The 14,925-nt window shown below is 41.2% G+C and overlaps 1 protein-coding gene across 1 annotated transcript in view; it reads right to left on the bottom strand.

Annotated features, from left to right (window-relative positions):
- LOC133663584 (acetylcholinesterase-like) overlaps window positions 1-13,981 on the bottom strand; it is a 66,201-nt gene extending 52,220 nt beyond the window's left edge. The window contains exon 1 of the mRNA XM_062068149.1: window positions 13,806-13,981. Coding sequence (XP_061924133.1) covers window positions 13,806-13,830 — 25 coding nt within the window. The 5' untranslated portion in view covers window positions 13,831-13,981. The remainder of the gene's footprint in view (window positions 1-13,805) is intronic.
- Window positions 13,982-14,925: the final 944 nt, after the last annotated feature.

Below are 14,925 nucleotides of genomic sequence, written 5' to 3'. Positions count from 1 at the left end.
CACCCTTTTAACCTTGTTAAGAAGAAAGGGACCAACAATAAAAAGATCCAGGAGACCTTGTGAATGTAAATGACCATTTAGTCTGGAAGGATAACGGAGTGAAAGAAAGAGAGACCCGATGGATAGATCTTGAAGGGGTTATTAAACTGACAAAAAAAGGACAAGAATAGGAGAATAACCCGGAAGATATGAAGGAAATAACGAAATAGCAAGAGAAGACGGCTCAGACTTCCACCAGAGTACACAGGGGCAAAACAAGTCACATCAAACTGACATCCTGCAAAGCTCACAGGAAAGCAGGTGCAAGTGCCCCGCAAAACAAAACAACACACACAGACCCCCAAGTGCACTAACACAAGAGCACAGCAACGCACACAAAACAATGAAACGTATTTTCCGGACCATAGGGCATAGGGTTATAAGGCCCACTGCGGATGAATGGTCTGTTTTTGTAATTATCTGTGGTCTGGATCATGTTTTTTGTTATTTTCTGTTAGGTTAAGACTCCATAGTTCCTGTTTTTGTGCATCCTTGTTTGTTTTAGTTTCCATGAGGACTGATTAGTTTCACCTGCCTCATGTGTTCGGGACACGCACTTGCTCTAATCAGAGACTATTATTTAAAGGCCTACTGAAAGCCACTACTACCGACCACGCAGTCTGATAGTTTATATATCAATGATGAAATCTTAACATTGCAACACATGCCAATACGGCGGGGTTAACTTATAAAGTGCAATTTTAAATTTCCCGCTAAACTTCCGGTTGAAAACGTCTTTGTATGATGACGTATGCAATTGACGTCACTAGGTAAACGGAAGTATTGGTACACCTTTGAATCCAATACAAAAAAGCTCTGTTTTCATCGCAAAATTCCACAGTATTCTGGACATCTGTGTTGGTGAATCTTTTGCAATTTGTTTAATGAACAATGAAGACTGCAAAGAAGAAAGTTGTAGGTGGGATCGGTGTATTAGCGGCTGGCTGTAGCAACACAACCAGGAGGACTTACTTGGATAGCAGACGCGCTAGCCGATGCTAGCCGCTGAACGCACGGATGATCGGGTGAAGTCCTTCGTCCTTCCGTCGATCGCTGGAACGCAGGTGAGCACGGGTGTTGATGAGCAGATGAGGGCTGGCTGGCGTAGGTGGAGCGCTAATGTTTTTATCATAGCTCTGTGAGGTCTGGTTGCTAAGTTAGCTTCAATGGCATCGTTAGCAACAGCATTGTTAAGCTTCGCCAGCCTGGAAAGCATTAACCGTGTATTTACATGTACGTGGTTTAATAGTATTGTTGATCTTCTGTCTATCCGTCCAGTCAGGGGTTTATTTCTTTTCTTTATATCTGCATTTGAGCCCGATGCTATCACGTTAGCTCCGTAGCTAAAGTGTTTCGCCGATGTATTGTCGTGGAGATAAAAGTCACTGTGAATGTCCATTTCGCGTTCTCGACTCTCATTTTCAAGAGGATATAGTATCCGAGGTGGTTTAAAATACAAATCCGTGATCCACAATAGAAAAAGGAGAAAGTGTGGAATCCAATGAACCCTTGTACCTAAGTTACGGTCAGAGCGAAAAAAGATACGTCCTGCACTGCCCTCTAGTCCTTCACTCTCACTTTCCTCATCCACAAATCTCTCATCCTAGCTCAAATTAACGGGGTAATCGTCGCTTTCTCGGTCCGAATCACTCTCGCTGCTGGTGTAAACAATGGGGAAATGTGAGCAGCACTCCAGCTTGTGACGTCACGCTACTTCCGGTAGGGGCAAGGCTTTTTTTTATCAGCGACCAAAAGTTGCAAACTTTATTGTTGTTGTTCTCTACTAAATCCTTTCAGCAAAAATATGGCAATATCGCGAAATGATCAAGTATGACACATAGAATGGATCTGCTATCCCTGTTTAAATAAAAAACATTCATTTCAGTAGGCCTTTAAGCCTGTCTTTGCCAGTTAGTCGTCCTGGCGTCATTGCTCGTGTCATGTGATTGTTTCATGCTTAGTTCATGCTGCGCGTTTCTTGCCACAGTAAGTTTTGTTTGTTTCATGTCCATAGTTCAGGCTAAGTGTTAGCATATGTTTCCTGCTTTAAGTTTTATGTCCCTTAGCCTCTCGTGCAATCGGCACGCTTTCCTTTTGTTTTAGTTCCTGATTTGTGTCCTGTGTAGGATTTATTAATTAATAAATATGTTCCTACCTTCAAGTTCCGTCCGGAATAGTCCGTTTGCGTCCTGGGAGAACAATCCTCGCAGTAAGTTGCGAAAAAACCCCCGTTATGACAGTTTTCGATCTTTTTTCATATATAAGGCGCACTGGATTATATTATTTTCGTGTTGACATAGAAGCTAGCTTATCTTTTGCCAGAGCTAGCATTTACAGCTAATATCGTAGCATGGCGATGCGTTACTACGCTAGTTCCTCAGTATTGATTGATTGAAACTTTTATTAGTAGATTACACAGTACAGTACATATTCCGCACAATTGACCACTAAATGGTAACACCCGAATAACTTGTTTAAGTCGGGGTCCATGTTAGTCAATTCATGGTACAAATATATACTATCAGCATAATACAGTCATCACACAAGTTAATCATCAGAGTATATACATTGAATTATCTACATTATTTACAATCCGGGGGGTGGGATGTGGAGGGGGTTGGGACGGGGGGGTTAGGTTTGGTTGCTATCAGCACTTCAGTCATCAACAATTATATCATCTGAGAAATGGACATTGAAACAGTTTAAGTCTGACTTCGTAGGATATGTACAGCGAGCAGTGAACATAGTGAGCTCAGAGAGTATAACAACAAGTATATACATTTGATTATTTACAATCCGGGGAGGTGGGATGTGGTGGGGGGAGGGTGTTAGTCTAGGGTTGTAGTTGCCTGGAGGTGTTCTTTTAGTGCGGTTTTGAAGGAGGATAGAGATGAACTTTCTTTTACACCTGTTGGGAGTGCATTCCATATTGATGGAAGGAGAATGAGTTAAGACCTTTGTTAGATGGGAATCTGGGTTTAACGTGGTTTGTGGAGCTCCCCCTGGTGTTGTGGTTATGGCGGTCATTTACGTTCTGGAAGTAGTTTGACATGTACTTCGGTATCAGGGAGGTGTAGCGGATTTTATAGACTAGGCTCAGTGCCAGGGCCGGCCCGTGGCATAGGCTGTATAGGCAAATGCTAAGGGCGCCGTCCACCAGGGGGCGCTACGCCAGTGCCACAAATGTTGGAGAAAAAAAAAAAAAAAAAGTTGGTACTCTTATTTGTAAATACAAAAAATAATCCCACGTTAATTAAAATGCAAAGTAAAGCATATTTAATAGAAATATTATTTGTTAAAACATTACGTTATTGAAAATAATAATGTAACGTTAGGTAATTACAGTACTTCCACCTTACATTCCTCAGGGACATTTGTATTAGATCTTTTAAGCATGTGTTTTTTGTTTACATTGTTATTGCCTTCTGGTTAGCTAATGTTTGCCCTGCAGGTAATAGTCACTTTTCCACCCCTTTATATATTAGGTATAGTTGTAAGCCTAGTTGTTAAAGTGCACATCATTAATGTTAATTAAGCAATATCACATGAGAGGGAATGCTGTTTTTTAATTTGAGCACTGCTGTGATCCGGTTAAAGATAATCATAACATAACATTCTCATATAATATGTTAATTTGCTTTCTTTAAGTAAAAAAAAGGTCAAAGACAAAGCTATTCGGTTTCTTGTGAGTATATACACTTCACTGCCGATGTGGGGGGGCGCCACCTAAAATCTTGCCTAGGGCGCCAGATTGGTTAGGGCCAGGCCTGCTCAGTGCAAGTTGTTTTACTCTGTCCTCCACCCTAAGCCAGCCCACTTTGGAGAAGTAGGTAGGAGTGAGGTGTGATCTGGGGTGGAAGTCTAGAAGTAACCTGACTAGCTTGTTCTGGGATGTTTGGAGTCTAGATTTGAGGGTTTTGGAGGTGCTGGGGTACCAGGAGGTGCATGCATAATCGAAAAAGGGTTCAATGAGAGTTCCCGCTAGAATCTTCATGGTGCTTTTGTTGACCAGAGAGGAGATTCTGTAGAGATATCCTGTTCGTTGGTTGACCTTTTTGATTACCTTGGTTGGCATTTTTCAGTATTTGCTCTTACAATAACAATTTCGCTACAGCTTAATAAAGTATTGTTGACAGTTTTTGAATGGATTTTTAAAGTGATTTTGAGGTAGAATTGATTGTTCCCATTAGCTGCATTGTTAGCCACCAAGAACGGGCAGATTTGTATATGTTAGAAAGCAAAAAACAAACAAACTTTTGTCTTCTTGTCCCTCATAATGATTGTGAACCATAGGTAAAATTCCAAAAAAAAGTGCAGTTCCCCTTTAAATATTTACCAATAGTAACAAAGTGAGATTGGCATCACTGCTATGAATTCATAAAAAAAAAGCATTTGTAAAACCCGTAAGGACAAATGCGCGATCGGCGTCCTTGCATCCAATCATCTGGCGGCGTGGCAGGCCGGTCTCGCTCGGCGCGGGTTAGCGGGCCAATCTGGACAAAAGGGCACCACCAATCATGGACGGGCAGCTGCAGCAAGTGGAAGTCCCACTCTGATTTGCATGAAGAAGCACTTATCAGCAGCACAGACGTTCATTCATTCATTAATGTCCTACTTACTTATCCTCATCGGAGCCTATCCCAGCTGACTCTGGGAGAGAGGAGGACTACAACCTGCCCCGGTCCCTGGTCAGCGATAGTCACAACAATGCAAATTTGCTCAGTTATACAGGACTTTATTGACGACTTCGGACTTGGCAATGGTTCACTCCTGGTCCACTCCTCCCTGCCTTTGGGCTGTCCAAGTGCTGTGCTGGTGTCCTCTGCTGTAAGTACCCTGGCCCACCTCCAGTCCTCCACCTTGCCTGTCCTCCAATTTCAATGCATTACACTCATTGACATGCTAGGGTCAGGCAATGGTGGCCTGCAAGGTGGATTGCACTACGATGCAGCTTTGTGCATCGGCCCCCTACTGTCCTCCCACCTGTCCTTCACTTTTTATAATGCACTACCTTCACACCTTGAAGCTTTGAAGGGCAAACTGGTTTGGAGACCAGCACGGCTGACTCAGAACCAGAACCACAATAAGGAATTTCAGAATCAGCTTTATTGGCCAAGTATGTTTAATACAGCACTAAATAAACATTCAACCTTCATAACGTATATTCATGACTTTTGGGATGATACTTGGACTTACAACTAGTTGACACCTGAAGGGGTCTGTATCGCTTTCACTGGCACTTGGCAACTTTGAGGAGAGTCACACAACAAACGACAAATGCGCTGACTTGCTTTACGACATACGTCACTCCCCCTTTCCCCGTTAGTTAAAAAAACGGGGGTCGATGCGAACGTCTACGTGCCGCTAGAAAAACTAAAGGAGCAATTACTGCTATCACGGCCGAAGCTCAAAAACAGCCAAAGAAACGAAAAGTTTTGCCTGAGGAGACAGAAGTAGAAAAACGGAGCCTAAAAGGACAGTTAGCTTTCAGGGATTTTCGGCCAATGCTATAAAGGAAATTGATTGATTGATTGAGAATGGGCCGCACCTTGGACACCCCTGGCCTGTACAATACTGCCATCTACAGTCTTGGAAGTGCAACTGCATTGCGAACAAGACTCAAGTGTAATAATGGCGATAATGTTACTTGAAAGAAACTTTGTTTATTTTCTGCAAAGCTGGTGAAGACTTGTGTGAACGTCTCTCTGCTGCGAGGGTTCCCCTGAGTCCGATAGATCTTTGTGAGCCCGGTAGACAGTTTGAAATACAGTCTTTTTTATTTTCATCCAACAGTCTGGATTGCTTTTTCAGCAGTCTTTTTGTGCTCTCTAAGCGTGTGTCGCTCTCTATCTCCAACTAACAACTCCAACCCCCGTGTCTCGTTCCGGCTGCTGCTAATAAAGGCGACAGGTAATTTGATAACAAAGGCCCACCTAGGCCATCTACTCACCTGTCGCTATCTTCGAGGCCGGTCCTTGCACACCCCGTTCCGCGGCAGGCCCGCAGGCCACGCCCCCCTCCACAACTTGTATTTTAGATGCGGCTTCACACTGTGGATAGGCGACACGCTCGTTGCAACTGGCTGCAAAATTTAAACCGGTGTTCTGGCAAGACAAGCACCCTCCTGGAATCCATGCCCCTCCAAGGGGACATGGAAATCTTGCACGCGAGTACAATCTGTCACTATGTAAACACAGCTGAGTTAAAAATCGGCTGGACTCGGCAGCTCATCAGCCGAGCTCTGATCAGTTAAGTAAGAGGAATAGTCTGATCCCACGATCTGAAACGGGTGGCCGGTTGGATACACTTCAATACTTTTTTGAAGGACAGCGGCAAGTGGCTGCATGAGGGCTTTTCTGCAAGAGAGACGGCCCGGTTGTGTTGCCGCGGCACTTTAAACCGGATCCTTCTGCAGACGCGTCAAAGGTTGCTGGGCTCCCCCTCGATTTGGCACACAGAGCGGGGAACACGGCGGTGCTCTTTGCTCTCTTGTTCCGTCACGGAATCCCGCTTTGCAACATCGAGGTCACACACATGCTCTCCGTGTAATCCGCATCAGCAGATATCCGAGGGGTGCGCCGACAAAACCTTTAAATAGCATCCACATTAATACCGTTCATAAAATAGCGCTCACCGTGTCAATAAACAATGTTGGGTTACCATGGAGACAAAACATTTGGTCTAGACACGATTCGCACTATGGCAACAAAAGATCAGTTAGTTCACGAGTTGTCGGCGTAGTTCAAAACCAGTGAAGTTGGCACGTTGTGTAAATGGTAAATAAAAACAGAATACAATGAATTGCAAATTATTTTCAACCTATATTCAATTGAATAGACTGCAAAGACAAGATACGTAACGTTCGAACTGGAAAACCTTGTTATTTTTTGCAAATATTTGCTCATTTGGAATTCGATGCCTGCAACATGTTTCGAAAAAGCTGGCACAAGTGGCAAAAAAGACTGAGAAAGTTGAGGAATGTTCATCAAACACTTATTTGGAACATCCCACAGGTGAATTGGGAACAGGTGGGTGCCATGATTGGGTGTCAAAGCAGCTTCCATGAAATGCTCAGTCATTCACAAACAAGGACGGGGCGAGGGTCACCACTTTGTGAACAAATGCGTGAGCAAATTGTTTAAGAACAACATTTCTCAATGAGCTATCGCAAGGAATTTAGGGATTTCACCATCTACGGTCCGTAATACCATCAAAAGGTTCAGATAATCTGGAGAAATCACTGCACGTAAGCAGCAAGGCTGAAAACCAAACATTGAATGCCCGGGACCTTCGATCCCTCAGGCAGTACTGCATCAAAAACCGACATCAGTGTGTAAAGGATATCACCACATGGGCTCAGGAACACTTCAGAAAACCACTGTCAGTAACTACAGTTGGTCGCAACATCTGTAAGTGCAAGTTAAAACTCTACTGTGCAAAGCGAAAGTCAATTATCAACAACACCCAGAAACGCCGCCAGCTCTGCTGGGCCCGATGCAAAGTGGAAACGTGTTCTGTGGTCTGACGAGTCCACATTTCAATTTTTGGGGGGAAACTGTGTACGTCGTGTCCTCCGAAACGAAGACGAAAATAACCATCAGGATTGTTATAGGCGCAAAGTTCAAAAGTAAGCATCTGTGATGGTATGGGGGTGTATTAGTTGTCAGGTCGGGCTTATACCACCACGGGTAAGATGTACCCCCGTGCTACCTGCCGCATTCGGGCACATGGGGCTGGTAAACCTGGTAAGGCAGCCCATCTAGGAGAAGGAAATCTCCAATCCTAAAACCACCGCTGCCTTGCGGTCAACCCACTCGAGGGTAAGGCTAAGGGAGTAAACCCCGACAGAAAATCAGGAGCCGGAGTCCTGAAGGCGGTTTGACGTTGTAGCGTCATTCCGGCAACTCCTGCGGCGTCGCTGGTGCCAAGTTGTATCGACACTCGTCGCTCCCTTGGATGCACCAGCCATGCGGAGAGGGGGGGGCTTGCTGCCTGGACAACAGCTTGCCCTCCATAGTTCCATGCCCAGGCCGTGTAGATCCACTGGAGAGGTCACTCCAGCAGATACCGGTTCTAAGCCCATCCGATTGGCGAAAGAAACGGGTGCCAGGGGCCATCTCGCAGTGAGACCCACCCCCCTTTTTGGATCCACCCCATCGTCTCCCGAGACGGAAGGTTGCCGATGGAGTGCCCAAGGCATGGGTAATTTACATACCTGTGAAGGCACCATTATTGCTGAACGGTACATACATACCTGTGAAGGTACCATTAATGCTGAACGGTACATACAGGTTTTGGAGCAACATATGTTGCAATCCAAGCAACGTTATCATGGACGCCCCTGCTTATTTCAGCAAGACAATGCCAAGCCACGTGTTACAACAACGTGGCTTCATTGTAAAAGAGTGCGGGTACTAGACTGGCCTGCCTGTAGTCCAGACCTGTCTCCCATTGAAAATGTGTGGCGCATTATGAAGCCTAAAATACCACAACGGAGACCCCCGGACTGTTGAACAACTTAAGCTGTACGTCAAGCAAGAATGGGAAAGAATGTGTCTCCTCAGTTCCCAAACGTTTACTGAGTGTTGTTAAAAGGAAAGGCCATGTAACACAGTGGTAAAAATGCCCCTGTGCCAACTTTTTTGCAACGTGTTGCTGCAATTAAATTCTAAGTTAAAAAAAAAAATAAAAAAAATAAATAAATAAAAAATAAAAAAATAAAAAAATTCTAAATTAAGGATTATTTGCAAAAAAAAAAATAGTGTCTCAGTTCGAACAATAAATATATTATCTTTGCAGTCTATTCAACTGAATATACTGTAAGATGAAAAGGATTTGCACATTATTGTAATCTGTTTTAATTTACGAATTACATAACGTGCCAACTTCACTGGCTTTGGGTTTTGTAGAAATAGAAGAAAAAAAAGGCAGTATTCACACCATAATTGTCCCCCAGTTCCATAAAAAAACGTTTCAAAACAATAGGAGAGACTTGGGGGACGCTGGCAGCTCTGTGCTTGAACAGAACGTGTTGTCACTTTTGACTGAAACCACTTGTGTCACCAGCTTCTTGGCTGTGGGCAATCTCATTGTGGAGTAGCGAGCATGTGCCATGGATGCCACGCTCACGTTCACCCCTCCTGGCGATGCTGAGCCTTAAAGGGAAGAGGGAACTGCACTTTTCCTGGAGTTTTGGATTAAATCCCAACCCCTATGTGAGACGACACATGTTTTTCTTTTGTTTGTAATGCATTCTAACTCGTAAATAAATACTAGCAAAAGTCAGCTAACAACAAAGGTAGTGGAATTCGATGTATTCCGCCTATAAAGCACTCTAAAAAACATCCATACACATTTTATATACACGCTGTAAATATATATGTAATGCAGTAGCAGGCACATTCATAATAACATGTCATATGTCTATGAGCATGAGCTTAAAACGATCTTAAAATTAGCTTAAAATGATCTTAAAATGAGCATGTTGCTCATTTCAAGCATACGGTGGCGAATTAATTTCACTATTCCACTGATCATTTTAACTACTTCTGGACAAATAAAGATCCAGAACCTTATATTCTTTAGCCTGAATATATGGAGGATGAGCTACACGTTTTAGAAGCTAAATGAATAGTGTCAGGTTCAAACACTGATGACATCTATTAAACAGACAAAGAAGCAAGGAATCAAACAGAGACAAAATTAAATTTGCGTACCCTTGTACAGTGTCCCACCATGCTCTGACGAAAGATTGTACGCCTCCTCTTTTGTTTGGACTTTCCCTGATTACATGGCAACAGCTGTTTCTACGGGAGGGGGGTCGTAAACAGCCGTCGCCTTTGGTTACAAAACAGTTCAAAGAAAAGGTTGGTTCAAAGAAACGGTCGTAAACAGCCGTTGCCCTCGGTCACAAAACTGTTCAAAGAAAAGGTGCCTGGAGGCGGGGTCAGGCCCTGCCTCCTCTCCGCTTTGTAGATCTCGGGTCACGACAAAATCTTCCTGTGGATTACAGTACATCAAAGAAACCGACACCTTCATGTCACTCCCCATCCTACACAGTGGAGTTTTACAAGCCTTTTGATTGGTAAGATCAAAGACAGCTTTTGTCTGCTCGTCTTTGAGTACTCTGAAAAGCGCTATACCAAATACAATGTATTATTATTAGTAGTAGTAAAATAGCAGACATATAAAACATTTTTGATTATTTTTCTTAATTATTAATTATTACAGTTGTTAGTTATAATTGAGTTAAAAAGCACAGTCATTTAACAATGAGCTTTGACTATGTGCGTTTACCGCCATCTAGTGTCTACTTTTAAGTCTGCCTGTTATAAAACAAGTAAAACATCAATTCCGTATGTTTTTACCCATCCAAAAATGTTGTAAATGAAAGACAAAAAGAAGGCATAATCCACGAGAATACTAAAAAGCTCAGTTTCAGTTTCAAAGCATTGGGAGGGTAAGGATGGAAAGGGTAAGGTTGAAAAGGATAATGCAGGTATTAAGTACACTAAAAATTTACATTAGTAGCAATATCCATCCATCCATTTCTACCGGTTGTCCCTTTCCGGGTCACGGGGGGTGCTGGAGCCTGAGATCGGTAGGTTGTGAGTTCAAACCCCGGCCAAGTGATACCAAAGACTATAAAAATGGGATTCATTACCTCCCTGCTTGGCAATCCGCATCAAGGGTTGGAATTGGGGGTTAAATCACCAAAAATGATTCCCGGGCATGGCCACTGCTGCTGCTCACTGCTCCCCTCACCTCCCAGTTGGTGATCAAGGGTGATGGGTCAAATGCAGAGAATACTTTTGCCACACCTAATGTGTGTGTGACAATAATTGGTAATATAAAATATATGTAATATATACATATTATATATACAGTGTATAATATATACTGATATATTATATTATTATATTTTATTACATTTTTATGTAAAATATAAAATATATAACAAATCCCAATTACCATGTACAATTTTGTTTCATACTGTTTTTAATGTTACATTACATTGAATTGTCTTTTGAATTTAAAACAATTACAAAATAGCAGACAATATTTTTCTTTATAATTATCCTTAATAGCGGTATAGCTCGGTTGGTAGAGTGGCCGTGCCAGCAACTTGAGGGTTTCAGGTTTGATACCCACTTCCGCCATCCTAGTCACTGCCGTTGTGTCCTTGGGCAAGACACTTTACCCACCTGCTCCCAGTGCCACCCACACTGGTTTAAATGTAACTTAGATATTGGGTTTCACTATGTAAAGCACTTTGAGTCACTAGAGAAAAGCGCTGTATAAATATAATTCACTTCACTTAATTATTACATTTGTTAGTTATAATTAGGTTAAAAAGCACAGTAATTTAACAATGAGCTTTGACTATGTGCGTTTACCGCCATCTAGTGTCTACTTTTAAGTCTGCCTGTTATAAAACAAGTAGAACATCAATTCTGTTTTTTTTTTATCCATCCAAAAATGTTGTAAATGAAAGAGAAATAGAAGGCATAAAAGAACAACGGACAGATGGTCATGCCAGAGCGTCCACAAGAATACTAAAAAGCTCAGTTTCAGTTTCAAAGCACTGAAAGGGTAAGGATGGAAAGGGTAATGCAGGTATTAATTAGACTAAAAATGTACAATAGTAGCAATATAAAATATATGTAATATATATATATTATATATACAGTGTATAATATATACTGATATATTATATTATTATATTATATTATATTTTTATATAATATATACAATATATAACACATTCCAATTATTGTGTACAATATTACTGTAATATTGTTTTTTTTTTTTACTGTTTTTAATGTTCCATTACATAAAATTGTCCTTTAAATAAAAAACAAAAACAAAATAGCGGACAATTAAAAACACGTATAATTATCCTTAATTATTACAGTTGTTAGTTACAATTAAGTTAAAAAGCAGTCATTTAGCAATGAGCTCTGAATATGTGTGTTTACCGCCATTTAGTGTCTACTTTTAAGTCTGCCCGTTATAAAACAAGTAGAACATCAATTCGGTTGTTTTTTTTTACTCATCCAAACATGTTGTAAATGAAAGAAAAATAGAAGGCATAAAAGAACAACAGACATGCCAGAGCTTCCACAAGAATACTAAAAAGCTCAGTTTCAAAGCACTGAAAGGGTAAGGATGGAAAGGGTAATGCAGGTATTAATTAGACTAAAAATGTACAATAGTAGCAACATAAAATATATGTAATACATACATATTATATATACAGTGTATAATATATACTAATATATTATATTATTATATTATATTATATTTTTATATAATATATACAATATATAACAAATTCCAATTATTGTGTACAATATTACTGTAATATTGTTTTTTTTTACTGTTTTTAATGTTCCATTACATTAAATGGTCCTTTAAATAAAAAACAAAAACAAAATAGCGGACAATTAAAAACACGTAGATTATTTTTCTTTATAATTATCCTTAATTATTACAGTTGTTAGTTACAATTAAAGGCCTACTGAAATGAATTTTTTTTATTTAAACGGGGATAGCAGATCTATTCTATGTGTCATACTTGATCATTTCGCGATATTGCCATATTTTTGCTGAAAGGATTTAGTATAGAACAACGACGATAAAGATTGCAACTTTTGGTATCTGATAAAAAAAAGGCTTGCACCTACCGGAAGTAGCGTGACGTAGTCAGTTGAACATATACGCAAAGTTCCCTATTGTTTACAATGATGGCCGCATGAAGTGAGAGAGATTCGGACCGAGAAAGCGACAATTTCCCCATTAATTTGAGCGAGGATGAAAGATTTGTGGATGAGTAAAGTGCAAGTGAAGGACTAGTGGGGAGTTGAAGCTATTCAGATAGGGAAGATGCTGTGAGAGCCGGGGGTGACCTGATATTCAGCTGGGAATGACTACAACAGTAAATAAACACAAGACATATATATACTCTATTAGCCACAACACAACCAGGCTTATATTTAATATGCCACAAATTAATCCTGCATAAAAACACCTGCGTGTTTGTTATGCTAGCTCCTAGCTCCTCTGCTAGCTCCTAGCTCCATAGAACACGCCAATACAATTCAAACACCTGATCAACACACACAATCACTCAGCCCAAAAGACCGTTTACCTAACCCAAGGTTCATAAAGCTTATATATTTTTTAAAAGTTACGTACGTGACGCGCACATACGGTCAAGTTATCGAATGTTTAGCAGCCAAGGCTGCATACTCACGGTACCTGATATTCAGCTGGGAATGACTACAACAGTAAATAAACACAAGACATATATATACTCTATTAGCCACAACACAACCAGGCTTATATTTAATATGCCACAAATTAATCCTGCATAATAACACCTGCGTGTTTGTTATGCTAGCTCCTAGCTCCTCTGCTAGCTCCTAGCTCCATAGAACACGCCAATACAATTCAAACACCCGATCAACACACACAATCACTCAGCCCAAAAGACCGTTCACCTAACCCAAGGTTCATAAAGCTTATATATTTTAAAAAAGTTACGTACGTGACGCGCGCGTACGGTACGGTACGTGTTATGCTAGCTCCTAGCTCCTCTGCTAGCTCCTAGCTCCATAGAACACGCCAATACAATTCAAACACATGATCAACACACACAATCACTAAGCCCAAAAGACAGTTCACCTAACCCAAGGTTCATAAAGCTTATATATTTAAAAAAAGTTACGTACATACGCAAAAAAAAGCCAAAGCTGCATACTCACAGTAGCACGTCTGCGTCTTTGTCATCCAAATCAAAGTAATCCTGGTAAGAGTCTGTGTTGTCCCAGTTCTCTACAGGCGTCTGTGTATCCAAATCAAAAGTCCTCCTGGTTAGAGTCTCTGTTATCCGAGTTCTTCCATCTTGACTGCATCTTTCGGGAATGTAAACAAAGAAGCGCCGGCTGTGTACTGTTGTGGCTGACTACGTTCGAAAAATACGTCCATTTCGCACCGACAACTTTCTTCTTTGCTTGCTCGGCTTCCTTCTCCATAATGCAATGAACATGATTGAAACAGATTCACGAACACAGATGTCCAGAATACTGTGGAATTATGAAATGAAAACAGAGCTTTTTCGTATCGGCTTCAATGTGGAAGGCATACCCGTGTTCGTCGGGCTACGTCACACGCATACGTCATCCTCAGAGGCGTTTCGAACCGGAAGTTTAGCGGCAAATTTAAAATGTCACTTTATAAGTTAACCCGGCCGTATTGGCATGTGTTATAATGTTAAGATTTCATCATTGATATATAAACTATCAGACTGCGTGGTCGGTAGTAGTGGCTTTCAGTAGGCCTTTAAGTTAAAAAGCAGTCATTTAGCAATGAGCTCTGAATATGTGTGTTTACCGCCATCTAGTGTCTACTTTTAAGTCTGCCCGTTATAAAACAAGTAGAACATCAATTCTGTTTTTTTTTCATCCATCCAAAAATGTTGTAAATGAAAGAAAAATAGAAGGCATGAAAGAACAACAGACATGCCAGAGCTTCCACGAGAAGACTAAAAAGTCATAATCATCATAAAGTGGAGATTTTCTTTGAGCATGGCGCAAACATGACTTATGTTTATGGTTGGTAAATAGGCAACATCTATCAAAGGTAGATGGCTTTGAGACGTTTTTTTTAAGCTCCTTCCCACCCTCTATCTAATTTACACACACACACACACACACACACACACACACACACACACACACACACACACACACACACACACACACACACACACACACACACACACACACACACGAGCACACTGCAAAACGCTGCAATCAGCACATCCCTGCCATCTAAATAAACAGACTGCCTAAGCATATGTGCAGCGCTGAGCTGATACTATAA

Source organism: Entelurus aequoreus, linkage group LG13 (genome assembly GCF_033978785.1).
Source record: "Entelurus aequoreus isolate RoL-2023_Sb linkage group LG13, RoL_Eaeq_v1.1, whole genome shotgun sequence".
Lineage (NCBI taxonomy): Eukaryota > Metazoa > Chordata > Actinopteri > Syngnathiformes > Syngnathidae > Entelurus > Entelurus aequoreus.
Note: the sequence above shows the minus strand (reverse complement) of the source record. Positions and strands in the feature narration are given on the sequence as shown.